Source organism: Miscanthus floridulus, chromosome 9 (genome assembly GCF_019320115.1).
Source record: "Miscanthus floridulus cultivar M001 chromosome 9, ASM1932011v1, whole genome shotgun sequence".
NCBI classification, from domain to species: domain Eukaryota; kingdom Viridiplantae; phylum Streptophyta; class Magnoliopsida; order Poales; family Poaceae; genus Miscanthus; species Miscanthus floridulus.
This window is the reverse complement of record NC_089588.1, coordinates 10,980,618-10,995,634: the sequence shown is the minus strand read 5'-3', so window position 1 is coordinate 10,995,634 and position 15,017 is coordinate 10,980,618. Positions and strand designations below refer to the sequence as shown.

At 44.5% G+C, this 15,017-nt stretch overlaps 1 protein-coding gene and 1 pseudogene across 1 annotated transcript; both read left to right on the top strand.

Moving 5' to 3' along the window:
- The first annotated feature begins 3,019 nt into the window (after window positions 1-3,019).
- On the top strand, window positions 3,020-14,390 carry LOC136483404 (uncharacterized; annotated as a pseudogene).
- On the top strand, window positions 14,252-14,886 carry LOC136479220 (zinc finger protein CO3-like). The gene is made up of 2 exons (XM_066477153.1): window positions 14,252-14,497; window positions 14,578-14,886. The coding sequence occupies exons 1-2, from the start codon at window positions 14,252-14,254 to the stop codon at window positions 14,884-14,886; spliced, it is 555 nt and encodes a 184-aa protein (XP_066333250.1).
- The last annotated feature ends 131 nt before the right edge of the window (window positions 14,887-15,017 follow it).

Genomic DNA, 15,017 nt, shown 5'->3' with positions numbered 1-15,017 from the left:
CCATCTAGATTAGCCCTGTGACCGTGGTTTTCACGGCGATTATTGCGGTTGTCTCGGCGGTTGTCGTCCCAAACGTCGCGGCGGTTGTCCTCCTGACGGCGGTTGTCATCCCGACCACCATCATGGCCACCATTTCCGCCTTGACAGTTGTCTGATGGGTCGTTGTTGCGCGAGCCACGTTGGTTGGGTGGCTGTGAGCAACTTGAGTACTGGCGGCTGTGGCTTGACTCGACTAAGACGAATGGAGCCTAGGCTTGATTTACGATCTCTGCGGTCTGGGCCATAGCAACCGTCAGGTGCTTGTATATCGTCACGAACTGCCTGGGTTTCCGGGGTATTGGGTAGCCGTTGCATTGTCGCCATAGCAATGGCTACGTTGGCGCTTGGAGTCCTAAAGACCTATTTGTCCCCCACCCTATCGAAGGCATTGTTGAGGTCGCGTGGCTAGACCCTTATGCGTCGTGCCTCCTCTTCCGCCTCGGCTTCGATTTGTCGACGATTAAACCGATCAATATTGCGTGCTTCGCGTGCCAGCCTTTCTTGCTCTGTCTCGCCGACTGCCGGTGGTTTGTCATTACTGACAATGTTGATCAAGTCTCCCCGCCTTGGTGGGAAGGATGGGAATCGCGGGTATCCCGGGGCGTGGTCTGGGATATCCAGATCGTATTCGACGCCTTCATCATCGTGATTCTGGAGCTTGGTGCGAACAGAGGCATTAGATGCGGTGCCGGACGAGGAGCTTGAGCCACCCTCTTGAACTGTGTGGACCGATCCTTCTTGACAATCCTCAATCCGGGCCATGTTGACGAAGTTGCGTGGCTTTGGCCGAGGTCGGAGTATAGAATGCAGACCCGAGCAGCGTTGTATATTGTAAGCATAGTTGGAGGCAGCGTTCCGTAGGCCGTAGGGCTGGGCCTGGTAGTTCCCCATCGAGGCTTTATACTCGGAGAGCCGCAGACCCATCGCAGAAGCTGGCCGACGATGAGCAGAGCGCCATTCAAGAGTAGATATGACCACGAGATCTGTACCAAGTCGTGCAGGACGACTGGCCCGAGCTGATCGGGTAGATCTGTTGTGGGGAGCGGTTATCTGCTCATTAGGTTGACTTTGAATTGAACTTACCAGAGCTAGGGTTTCAACGAGTTTGGTGCCGACCCGATCGATGGAGTCGAGCAGGTCGGTGTTGTCGATCTGCTTCCCTTTGTAGCGGGGAAGCGGACGACGGGTTGTCAGCATGGCTGAAGGCGATGCGGGCATGGTCGGAGCCAGATCCACCATGGTCGAAGCCAAATCCACCATGGTCGGAGCCAGATCCACCGTGGTCGGAGCTAGATCCTCCGTGGTCAGAGCCGTATCCACCGTGGTTGAAGCCATAGCCGATGCAGGTGAAGCAGCGGTCGACGCAGATTGAATCCGCGCCTCCTCTGTGATCATGGCGATGAAGTCGTTGGAGCCGATGGTCCAGGTGATCTGACCGACGGTGAACGTGAGGCCGTTCGGTGTAGCCATGGAGCCAGGGATGATGACCATCTTGTTCGCTTGGAGAGCAGTACGCACACCCCCTACCTGGCGCGCCACTGTCGACGAAATATGGTCGGCAGTCTACCTAGGGGTATGCCCAAGGTAGTAGATTGTCGGCAGACAGATGCGCAAGCCACAAACAAGATGGTGACGCAAGACAGACACGAGATTTTATCTAGGTTCGGCCGCCAAGAAGGCGTAATACCTACGTCCTGCGTCTGATTGTATTGCTGTATGTCAATGAGAGATGTTTTTTAGAGGGGTCCCCTGCCCGCCTTATATAGTCCGAGGGACAGAGTTACAGATCTGAAAACTAATCCTAGCCAGTTACAATTGCCATAGGTGGCCGGATAAGGATTCCTATTCTAACCGACCAGGATCTTGCTTGATCGCCAAATCTGTCTTGACTCCTTGCGCGGGACTCCGAACAGGTTGGCCGGGCCGCACGTCGTCTTTTAGTGGACCGGACCCTCTGATCCGAGCCGGCCCAAGCCTAGCCGTAAGGGTATAGGGGTTAATACCCCCACACACATGAAACATGCATCTGAAACACTGGCTGCAACACCATATCTACTTCATATATGTCTGAAACACTTGCAAAAACACCTGAAAATACTTCATATGTGTGAAAGCATATGCAACATCTAGATAAAATACTTGCAAATATACGTCTGGAAAACAAGATGAAACATTTGTAACATACACTTGAAACATACGTGTATAACTACTACAACATGTGCAATATTCCGATCTACTTTTTGCAACGTCAAGATGAAACACTTGCAACATACAGATAAAACATCTAAAATACTTAAAACATACTCTTGCAACATGGGCTTTGCTTGAACGAATAGAGGCATGCCGACGCGGAGGTTGACAGCGACGCATGGACCTCGCTGTGCGGCAGCGGCACGGGCAACTCGCCGGTGGGCACGACGTCACACAAATCTTGTCCCCCTCGCCTGCTTGCTAGAGCATCCGTTATGGAGGCTCGCCGGCTCAGTGGAGGCGGTCGCGGCTCGCCAGCTCGGTGGAGGCGGTTGCGGCGAGCGGGTCGGCCGCAGCGAGGAGGTAGCGCGGTGGAGGCGGGCGAGGTAGACCGGGCCCGGTGAGAAATGCGGCACGAATGAGGCAATGCGGGGAGGCAGAACATAGGAGGGCGCAGGAGATGGGCGCGCGGCGCAGTGGGGGTGCGACGCTGCGGAGGACGGGTGACAGCGAGACGGAGTGGGTGGGCGGATGGGCACGGTGACGCAGGGAGGAATCGATGCAGTGAGCATAGAGGCGCGCGGACGGGACGAGCGGATAGGATCACTGGATGAGCGGCGCATGCAAAAGTAAGCGGAGGGAGGCGTTCGTCAGTCCGCGTGTCTTAATGGTATCATTATCGTTTCCCAAAACAAAATGCACCTAATGTTTTTATTATGGGCCTGGCCTGCTTCCTCCTAGTGGTTGTTAATGGGCTCCTGGGCCGAACGAGTCCATGCTACTCGTCTCGTCTTCTTCCTTTACTCCGTCCCTTCTCGTTGGCTGGCCTTTCCGCGCCGCAGTTGTTGGTTAGGGCGGGGATGGCGGCGCCGCTCCTCTTCTACGACCTCAGCCTCCTCCCGTCCTCCTCCTCCGGTGACGGAGGCGATGGCAACTCCAACTCCTCTTCCTCCTCCCGCCTCCAACTCTTAGCCGCCACGGCGCGCGCTCTCGAGCTCGGCTACGCCGCCGTCGCTCTCGACCACCTCCACCGCGGCATCCTTGCCGACTCCCACCGCTGCCGCACCGAGCTTTTCGCGCCCCTCTCCTTGCTCCCGCTCCCATCCTCCGCCGCTCTCCATCGCCGCCGCCTCGCCTCCCCCGCCTCCGAGCCCTTCCGCCAGTACACCCGAATCACCCTCTCCCTCGATTCAGCTGCTGCCACCGCTTCCGCGCTCGCCCCCTCCGCCTCCCGCCTCCTCCGCAAGACCTCGTCGCAGCCCGCCCCCTCACCCAGGCCGCATTCGATCACCTCTGTCAGGCACCCCTCTCAGCTCAACACCTTGATCTCATCTCCATCGATTTCTCCTCCCACGGTAAGCTGCCCTTCCGCATCAAGCCCCCAATGCTCAAGCTTGCCCTGCAAAAGGGGCTGCATTTCGAGATTGCCTACTCCCCACTCATTTCTACTGACGTCAATTGCAAGAGGAACCTGATAGCTGAAGTCAAGGTCAATGTTATTCTACTCCTACCCAAAGACCCAACATTGTTTTCCCTTTGTGATAACGCCTCTCTCTCTTTGAGAAGATCACCTATTTTCAGACACCATATGGTACATACAACTTTTATATATCTATAATAATACATTCCATTTTCAGCTTTTGGTGGACTGGACTAAAGGAAAAAATCTCATCATCTCAAGCGCTGCTCATACTGCTTCCCAGATCAGAGGCCCCTATGATGTCATAAACCTATCTGCTTATTTACTTGCCATTCCCATCGACCGAGCAAAAGCTGCTATGTCCACAAACTGCAGGTGAGCTATTCATTTGCCAAGCCCCTTGTCTCAGAAATCATGCATGGTAGCCAGCCATTCTGTCAATTTATGCTACTGATTGGGTTAGTTTTGGCTCATGCAGTAACCCCTGTGCAAAGAGCATCTTTTGCTGTTAAAATATAGCAGCTTTTTGTTTTATTTAGTTTCAGCTCTCTGATTGCAACCTGGAACTGGCCATTCTGTCAATTTACGCTACCTATTTTCCATTTAAAAAGACAGCAAATGTTGCTTGCATTGTGATGCGATTTTGTGCCATTTTTCTCATTGTCGGGTCACTTGTTTTGAAGGCTATGAGGAAGAAACACTTTTACAAAGAAACAATTAGAGTTGACAGACTATTACCAAATGAAGAGTTGACTTCAACAAAATTCAAGTTTGCTGATTGGATTGGTTGGAATTCTGTATCATCTGAAGTAGGAGCAAATCAGCTGGGACCTTCTTCCAACTTTGATGAACTTCCTGGTTCACCCATATGTGGTGTAATAGAAGGGTCACATGAAAAACCTCACAGTCCTGATGTGTCTGTCATTGCTAAACTGTCAGAACAACCTAGTGATCAAGGTTAAATCCCATCTGAAACTCAAGAAGAGACACTACAAGTTGACAGAACTGAAGTCCTGACAGATTGTGGCCAATCTATCTTGCCAGCATCTTTCAATTATCAGAATGCTATACTTGAGAAGGCTGAAAACAATGAAGTTTTTGTGAATCCTTTTGTGCAGCCTGGTACAGGTTGTTTTGCTGACCCGAAAATTATCGCCAAACATGTTGAATTCGTGCAGGATGCAATGGAAGTAGATACAATAGAATCATGTAGGCCAAAACTCGTTGTCAGTGACAATATTCTTTCAACCTCTGATACTAGTACGAAGCTAGCATGTTATGCTCTTCCCCATGGCATAGAGTTTTCTGGTACTAGTCTTGAGCATCAGGGGCCAAGTCACTCTAGTGAAATCCTAGCTAATGATAAGTCTTATATGAAATATCACACTGATTGCACCTCTGGTGTGAGGTTCATGAAATTTCTTCTGGTGCTGATGTTTGGCCTGAGGACAAGGATTCAGACAGGTATAATGGAATGCAAGCTGATAATGAGGCTTGCAGAGGTACTTCAGAACCACTGGAGTGTCCCCCATGTGGGGTAGATGACGAGGCACCATCTGATCTTTCATTTTACTCAAGTCATGAATTATGCAGGGATGTTATAATTCAGACGAAAGTTATGGAGGGAAAAGTAGAGCAAAGTAGGGATGAAAACATAGTACAAACTGTGGAAAATGAAGCAGAATCCATTGACACAAAAACAAGAACATCTATTTCAGTGGAACCTACGTCCCATGGTCAGGAGATCAGCTCAACTATTCATACAAGAAGCACTGGTGCAAACTGTGAAAGTGATGAGCTGAAAGAACAGAATTCTAAGGACATAAATGCTTCTTTGGATAAAAGTATTGCTAAAACGCATGAGCTACTTCTAAAATGTCCTTATCCAAGTGGTAAGGCTGGGATGTCCACAGTCATATCAGGTAAGATATGATGCCTTGACTAATCTTTTTTTTTTTAATTTGGAACACTCCTAATCTTTCTACTCTTTAATATTCAGAATTGTTTCATTTATTTACGGTGCATACTGCCGTTTTGTGTTGCATACCTTTTTTTTCTATGTTAATTCTCTAGTTTCTTGAGATGATACAATGGGGTTTCTGTCATCTTTCTTTTATAAGGGAAAGGCAATCAGAAGGATACTCCTTGTTCCTTGCCTCATTTACATATTTTGTTATAGAGTAAAATTCCTTTTGGAGAGGCCTAGAGGGTTTATCTTCTTGTTTCGTGAAAAGGATTTGATTCTGTAGAACACAAAAAATAAGTTCATATTATATCTATCTTCTAAACAAGTCTAAATTATTATTACTTTTGCAGAAAAGCGAAGACATAAACTAAGGCCGCACCATCCAGCTTATCTTCCTTTCTTGGGCTTCCTTCGGTCCGTTTGTTTCAAGAAGAAAATATGCAAAGTAAGAGGACTGATCAAACGTGCATGAGGTTTTATTTCACTCTGACAGGAGTTTGCTGTCAAATACCATCCCTGAATCATTATGTAACAAGGGAAGATCAAGAAATCTCGTTTTAAAGTTTTGATCTGAAATGGAAATCCGTTTACCAATCAGTTGTATTGTACATATGGAAAACAGAGACATACCTGAAAGGTGGAAAATTTTCTTTTTTGGTTCGTCCATATGTAACCTAGGTCTAACTTTCCCCGGTGCCACTACAAATCTCAACTTTCATGTTTTGTATAGTAAAACTCTCCTTTTGGTTCCTACTTTCATGTTTGGTGACTTTGATCAAATTAATCTTGGACAAATTAAGATATATACTGATCTGACCAATGACTAATGGGACTGGCAGTTCCACCTGGCTACAACAACAACAAAGCCTTTAAGTCCCAAACAAGTTGGGGTAGACTAGAGTTGAAACCCAGCAGAAGCAATCAAGGTTTAGGCACGTGAATAGCTATTTTTCAATCACTCCTATCTAAGGCTAAGTCTTTGGGTATATTCTATCCTTTCAAGTTTCCTTTTATTGCCTCTACTCAAGTCAACTTTAGTCTTCCTCTGCTTCTTTTCACGTTACTATCCTGGCTTAGCATTCCACTACGCACCGGTGCCTCTGGAGGTCTTCGTTGGACATGTTCAAACCATCTCAACCGGTGTTGGACAAGTTTTTCTTCAATTGGTGCTACCCCTAATTTATCACGTATATCATCGTTCCGAACTCGATCCCTTCTTGTATGACCGCAAATTCAACGCAACATACGTATTTTCGCGACACTTATCTGTTGAACATGTTGTTTTTTCGTAAGCCAACATTCTGCACCATACAACATAGCAGGTCTAATCATCGTCCTATAAAACTTGCATTTTAGCTTATGTGGTACCCTTTTGTCACATAAGACACTAGATGCTTGGCGTCACTTCATTCACCCTGCTTTGATTCTATGGCTAACATCTTCATTAATATCCCCGTCTCTCTGTAGTATTGATCCTAAATATCGAAAGGTATCCTTCTTGGACACTACTTGACCTTCCAAACTAATATCTTTCTCCTCCCGAGTAGTAGTGCCGAAGTCAGTTTTAGTTCTACTGAGTCTAAAACCTTTGGACTCTAAAGTCTCCCGCCACAACTCTAGTTTCTGATTCACTCATGTCCGGCTTTCATCAACTAGCACTGCATCGTCCGCGAAAAGCATACACCAAAGGATGTCCCCTTGTATGTCCCTTGTGACCTCATCCATCACTAAGGCAAACAGATAAGGGCTCAAAGCTGACCCTTGATGTAGTCCTATCCTAATCGGGAAGTCATCCGTGTCTCCACTTATTCGAACACTAGTCACAACATTGTTGTACATGTCCTTAATGAGCCCAACGTACTTGAAAGCTCTAGTTTGGTTTTGGTGAATTGATGAAACCCTAAGTGCTAACCTAGTTTATCAAGTGATCATGAGATAGGTATCACACTCTAAGTGATGAAGCAAATGAAGATCATAGCATGATGATGATGATACCATGATGATGATCAAGTGCTTGGACTTAGAAAGAAGAAAGAGAAAAACAAAAAGCTCAAGGCAAATGTATAAACTATAGGAGCTATTTTGTTTTGGTGATCAAGACACTTAGAGAGTGTGATCACATTTAGGATTGATAGCCGTACTATTAAGAGGGGTGAAACTCGTATCGGAATGCGGTTATCAAAGTGCCACTAGATGCTCTAACTCATTGCATATGCATTTAGGATCTAGTGGAGTGCTAACACCTTTGAAAATGTTTGTAAAAATATGCTAACACATGTACACAAGGTGATACACTTGGTGTTGGCACATTTACAAAGGAGGTGGTGTTTGCAGGGTTGAGATGGGTTTGGGTCCCTCTCTCCCTCCCGCCTCGCAAGCTCGGCGGGATTCGGCGCTTTCGGGAAAATTGAATGCCTATTTTCTATTGTGCCGGATGCAAATTCTTGGGGTTGGCACATTGGAGCAAGGGTGAAGAAGTTAGAAGTGAAAACGAGTTGACACGGCGGTATAATCACCCTACTCACTTATTTACACTCTTACAAACTAGTTGATACAAGCTCTTTAGTGTAATTAGAATTGAGAGCTTGCTTTATTATTTACATTCATCTAGTTGAGCTCTTTAGAGTAGCAAGATTGAGAGCTCTTAGTGAGTAGTTACATAGTAAGTTTGGGTGCCTAAGTAATCATTGCAACTAGAATTATTGGATAGGTGGCTTGCAACCCTTGTAGAGCTAGAGCAAGTTTGCATTACGCTATTTGTCATACTAATCAAATTGCTCTAGTTGATTTATAGATTTTTAAATAGGCTATTCACCCCCCCTCTAGCCATATTAGGATCTTTCAGTACTTCGTTGGGACTTTATGTTTGTCCAAAGCCCACCACATAACATTCCTTGGTATTTTATCATAAGCCTTCTTCAAGTCAATAAAAACCATGTGTAGGTCCTTCTTCTTCTTCCTATACCGCTCTATAACTTGTCTTATTAAGAAAATGGCTTCCATGGTTGACCTTCCGGGCATGAAACCAAATTGGTTCATAGAGACCCGCGTTATTGCTCTCAAGCGATGCTCGATAACTCTCTCCCATAGCTTCATAGCATGGCTCATCAACTTAATTCCCCGGTAATTAGTACAACTTTAAATATCCCCTTTATTCTTGTAGATCGGTACCAATATACTTCTCCTCCACTCGTCAGACATCTTGTTCAATCAAAAAATATGGTTGCACAGCTTGGTTAGCCATACTATAGCTATGTCCCTGAGGCATCTCCACATCTCGATTGGGATACCATCCAGTTCCACCTGGCTCACTACCTTTAATACACAAGCTCATGAAATCTGGTGAATATTGCAGTAGATATGTTTTAGGTTTGACCATTGACTGATAGTATGGTTCTGGAAATAAATAGAAATATAGGTCAAGGAAAACTAGTGTTGGTTTTACTGTTTCGCAAATGTGCAAAGTTACAGTAACAATCTAATTTATCTTTTTTCACGTAGCAGGCTTAGTACAACAACAACAACAACATAGCCTTTCAGTCTCAAGCAAGTTAGGGTAGGCTAGAGTTGAAACCTACCAAGAGCCCCAAGTCACGGTTCAGACACTTCAATAGCTGCTTTCCAACCACTCCTATTCAAACATGAAGAAGAAGAAAACAACAATATTTTTTTTACCGTGGTAACGCTACGATAACATTCAAACATGCAAATTAAAATAACCAAAAGACAGTTTCCTCTTTGCAGCATAAGACTTGTCATTTACAACTTAGCTGGTTTGATGACCATAGTACTGAAAGAGTTGATATCGACTATTAGCAACTTTATGCATGCTGATGTTCATTCAGAGTCTTCGATCATTGCACTACCCATATTGCAGACCCCTCAGCATCACTTGTGCTCGTCATACATGTGTTCATGCTGCCAGATCCAGTGCCTTTGCTTAGCAGCTTACTGCATGATGACGGATAGAATTAGCAAAGCTTAAGTTTGGAGTGAGATATGACATGCAGCATCTGATTTAACATTTTATATTCCAGCATCTTTGCGAATCACTTAAACAGGCTTTATGCTTATGGTCCATGAGACAATTTTTCAAAAATAGGAACGTCCACTCTAATGCAATCTTAGTGTTATATATTTTATCTACAATAACCAAACATTGTGAAACCAATATAACTTAAGTAGTCCTTTTAATTTTATCATCACTTGGAGTGGTTGTTCAGCATATTATATACATAGGACATAAAATTTTTCAGAAACATCCAAATTTTAGCAAACGAAATTTCAGTCATGTAGGAACAATATTTACATATCTGCTTTGGTGGTAATATGTCTACAACGGTCATTGGTTCTACTTATGGCCGTAATATTTGTCGGAAGTTGTTCAAGGGGAAAAAAAGTGGGTAACTCACCTACTATTCTTTGTCGAAGCATAACCTAAGTTATTCGACTGTTTCTGAGAATTGCAAATAATTTGTGGTGATCCCACAAAATGGAACTCCCTATTAAGGTTATGCAGTTATGCAATTCTCAGAAACGTCTGCAAAACCAAAGCATACTGTCAGCCTCTACTTTGCAAGCAAAAGTCTGTATCATAAGGGAAAGAATATTAACCCACTGAAGATGAGCAACAGGCGAATCGAGCAGAAAACGTCATAAAAAAAGACACCATGCAAAGGAAACAACAAAGATCCCATGTACCAGATCCTGATTTTCAAGCTTGGTCTGTAAAGTTCCTAAATCATCAAAACTTCTTGTGAAGCCCATCTACAGCCTCTTTAGTTATTCATGTCTTTAAAATTGGCCTAATATAACAAAGCAAAAAGCAGAAATCACTCGATGAGCAATCCGAAAACAGCTAAAAGTCATGATAATAATGACATCAGATCAATGCATACAAAAGAAAATAAAGGCTAGCCAGTTAACTCTTAACCTAAAGTTCTCCAAGGTCAGAAGTTGTGTGATCTCCTTAAACAACTCCTTGAATATTGACAGCAATATCATAGTGTTTCTCAAGCTTCTTAAGTGCCTCACAGAAGCGGTCAGATCCTATGTTATCAAGCAAAACACACACATTACTGTTTTACCGAATAAATAAATGACAACAACAACAACTTTCAGTCCCAAGCAAGTTGGGGTAGGCTAGAGTTGAAACCCACCAAGAGCTCCAAGTCACGGTTCAGGCACTTCAATAGCTGCTTTCCAAGTACTCCTATTCAAATATAGATCTCTAGGTATATCCCAAGCATTCAAATATCTTTTTATTGCCTCCCCCATGTTAATTTCGGCCTTCTTCTACCTCTCCTCATATTATTAGCTTGGCTTAGAACTCCACGTAGCAGGCTTAGTAATTCTGCATTAATTTTATTCTTATTAGGTAGTTACATTCTTACCAAGTATTGTTGACTTTATTGTAAATGGAACAGAAACAGTTGGTTGCATGTTTGCTCATGAAATGTTATGTCATGCTAATGCTGAAATTAGGAGGATATTAAACTATTAGCTCAATCCTATCTGACGCTTAATTCTTCACTGCCTGTGAAACATGATTTCATATATTCTTGTTGAAATAGAAATTGTTGGCATTTGTTGCTAGATCCTTATTACAGGATGCTCTACACTAACAAATGTGTATAATCATCAATGTTGGTGTATGCATATGTAACTAAAAGAAAACCCATTTGAAAGTGTTTGCATGTCTAGCCTTGAAACACCTTACATATAGCACCTCAATTTTAGCAGCTTCTTCCTTTCTTAACTGACAATAAACCTGCACGTGACCACCATGTATGGCCATTATGTTATTCTTAGGCTTTGTAGGCTCTCTGAAGTAGCATTATGTTATTCCTACTCATCCTGATATCCTCTATACCTAACAATACTGAAGCAGTAGAAATGTTATGTTTTGTAGTGATTGCCTTGAAATAATATGAAGCAATGGTTACTAAAACTGGATTCATCACCAAAAAAAAATTATACAAAATGTAATCTCATTTTAGTACCTGGCACGGCAGAGCCTGCAAAATTATAAATTATTGTAAACAGACATTGTAGCATATGGTGCTCCCATGTTGCCATAGTATAGCAAATCAACTACAAGATGAACCAGCTATACTGTACTCAAATGCCTCTGGAAAGATTGAGTTGGATGTGCATATTTCTTGTTTTCTTTCATTTCTGCTTAGTATTCTATGGATGTAGTTTAGGGATTAAACATGAACTACTAAAAATTTTCTCTTTAAAGATAGACTGTATTGGAAGGGAAGTTAAGATAAGCGCAGATAAAGTACAGTAAGCTCCGCTAGCATTGCTGTGGCTTTTCGAAAGCATTTGTTTCCTGATTTTGGATGCAGTAACAGTTGATAGCATTATTTTTGGAGGCCAAACAGCAATATCCTATTTTAATGGTATGAGATTCCACTATAACTAGTTAGCTATTACAGCATAGCACATGAACCATGAAATGACCATGCTTCTATTTGATGTGAAAAGTTTCTAGAGACCATGATCGTGGTAAAAAAACCATACCCTACACTTGCACCTGGAGGAAGATTTGGGGCAGGACCAAAACCTTTCCTCCATATGACACATCCCACCAGAACGGGAGGTCTTATCAGCCTCCATCTATGTGGCCTCCTTCAGCTAAAAGTTATTACATTTGAAATGGCCGGTTGGTTATTCTTAACTTCATTTCATTTGAATAGTGATTTCCAATTTTATATTAGGCATCCTATTGGAGTTAATTAAATGAACTTCTCTGTACTTGAATACCAATTATTTCAATAGTTGTGTATCTATGTAGTCTGTCAATAAATTCTCCGTGCACATCAACTAAACAATCATTTCATCACCACTCATGCTATAGTGGTGTGACTATTCTTATAGTTGACCTAGTAGAAGAAAAGGAAAATCTAGGAGAACTGCGCGCTATATCCTATCACCCCACTTGTTTTCATTATCTTACATGAATGATTCGTTGATGTGTTGCTTGACAAAGAGGCATTGGCTTATGAAATACTTGTATTTCTCTTTCTATGCAGTGAAGTGTCAATGGTTTAATGTGTGGTTGCTTTGGTGTCTTGAAATCGATGCAGGTTGCATGTAAAAGGAAGTCGTAAGAATTGTGGTGTACACAAGCAATTTGGCTCATGTCAATGGACAATAGATCTATGGTGCCCTTTGACTTTATCTTGTCGGTTGGCTAAGGCCACTTCAAGTCGTCAGGGCATATATATGGCTATGTCAACGTGATACACAATTCTTGAGTGGGCTACTGTAGGGATTCACGAGAAGCTGTGGCCACAATAGGAGCAGGGAGTGCTGCGATTGGTGTGAGGACACTCCAGTGATTTTACCAACCAATTGCCAACTGAAAACAGCGTCCTGGGTCAATAGCAGGAAACTTGTGCCCAGTAGTTGCTCGAAACAAAACTGATTCTTGTGGGCTCAGCCTTGCTGTAGGCTGCATTATTCAAAAGCGGTATCATACCATTTCTACCTACCCCACCAAAAATCTTGGGAGATGTCACTTCTGATTTTGGAAGCTCATCATATGAGAGCCAGTGCGGTGGACTTTGTAGGGACACAAGTCTTTTCAAGGATGCTTTTGCATTTAATTGCGATCATCATTCGGTGAGCTTCCTTTGCAATGATCTTTGTTTCTCCAAATCTGGATGTAAATGAACTAACTGCATGGGTTGCTTACCTTTGCATATGTGTCCATGCATCACATTACTCTGATTAGGGAATGATGGGGGATGCTAGAATCAGGCAAATATTTTGCATGTTGATTCCCTCCCCAGAACCTGGACCCATACATGGAGTGGTAGTGGTAGGTCCTTTCCCTTAGTTGCGGTGTGGTCAACTGCAAGTTGAGCATGTCTGTCCTGGTGTAACAGCAGCACAGGGCATGCATATGGGATGGGAGTATCATTTTAAGGATATCAGTGGAACCGAAAAGGTATATATAGGCGATATCTCCAACTTACTCATGTCTCCTTGAATAGAAATATAGATAGAATCATGAGCACTATTTTCCTTAATCATTTCCGATTTCCAGCTTTGGTGTTGTTTATGTGCTGTGCTCACAATCTATTGAGATTCTCATTGTCAGAACGTACACATGCATTGTGGTTTTGGTGCTAGCTGCATTGATCCAATTCCTTGGTGCATAGCATGGAGAATTCCTGCCTGCATTGTGGTATGCGCACCAGCTTACTTTTGTTAGGTTGTGGCAGCTAGCCGTGGATGCAGCACTAGCACCTGTACATGGCTCATTGTGTATGTATGTATGTTGGTCTCCATCTCCTCCTGTTGCATGTGTTTGTTCAAGTCTATAAAACCCAAGAGGGCCTGCCTGCCTGTCAGCTGTCACCACATACTACCGATCGAGATACATACATTAGCAGCACCCATAGGCCACAGCCATGTATCAGCAACACCATCACTGGGTCAATTCCTCTTGTTATTGCGTTGATGGTGAGCTCAAAGGTAGTGATGCCATCTTTTCCTCTCGGCCAGACGCCTTACTTGCCAGTGGAGGAGCATTCCTGCCTTCTCCATCGCCGCTGCCACCGCCGTCGAGCTACATGTCTCATTACTATTCGCAGCCCGCCCCTGCCATTGTTCCTCCACCCATGGCCAGCCAGCTGCACGCCACCCCCCACCTGTCCCCGACGACGTCGTCGTCCGGCATGGCTGCAGCAACGTCCTCCCCGTTTCGCCGGGCGTTGAGCACAGGAGATCTCATCGTCCGGGACCGGGAGGAGGAGCAGAGGGTGGGGGCGGCAGCGGCAACTAGGTACAGTGCGGAGGAGAGGCGGGAGCGCATCGACAAGTACCGGAGCAAGCGCAACCAACGCAACTTCCAAAAGAAGATCACGGTCTGCCTGCTGCAACATATATATCCATGCATATTGGTATAGCTGCTTCCTCTAACATATGCAAATGAATGGTGGCGCAGTACGCGTGCAGGAAGACGCTCGCAGACAGTCGTCCACGGGTGAAGGGCCGCTTCGCGCGCAACGGCGGCGACTACACGGAGGCGGATGCCGTTGCAGACCACCATGTCCATGTCCCAGCAGCAGCACATCAGTCAGAGTCAGAGTCAGAGTCGCCGGCAACAACAGCCGCACCAGAGTGGTGGCCGGCAGTGCAGGAGGAGGGCATCAACCTAGCAGAGCTCTGTGCCGACGACGACGAGATGCTGGCCGCCTACCCTGGAGTCTCCTCCATCAGTATAGCTGATCATCACTACAGCTGCCAGCCATAGATAGATAGATAGATGCATGAGTAGATGCTGCTCGCTTTAATTTATATTATTATATATGTCATTGCTTTTTTTCCTTTCTGCTAGTTAACATTATATACATCTCTGCACGGGATTTTCTTTTACTAGAAAGA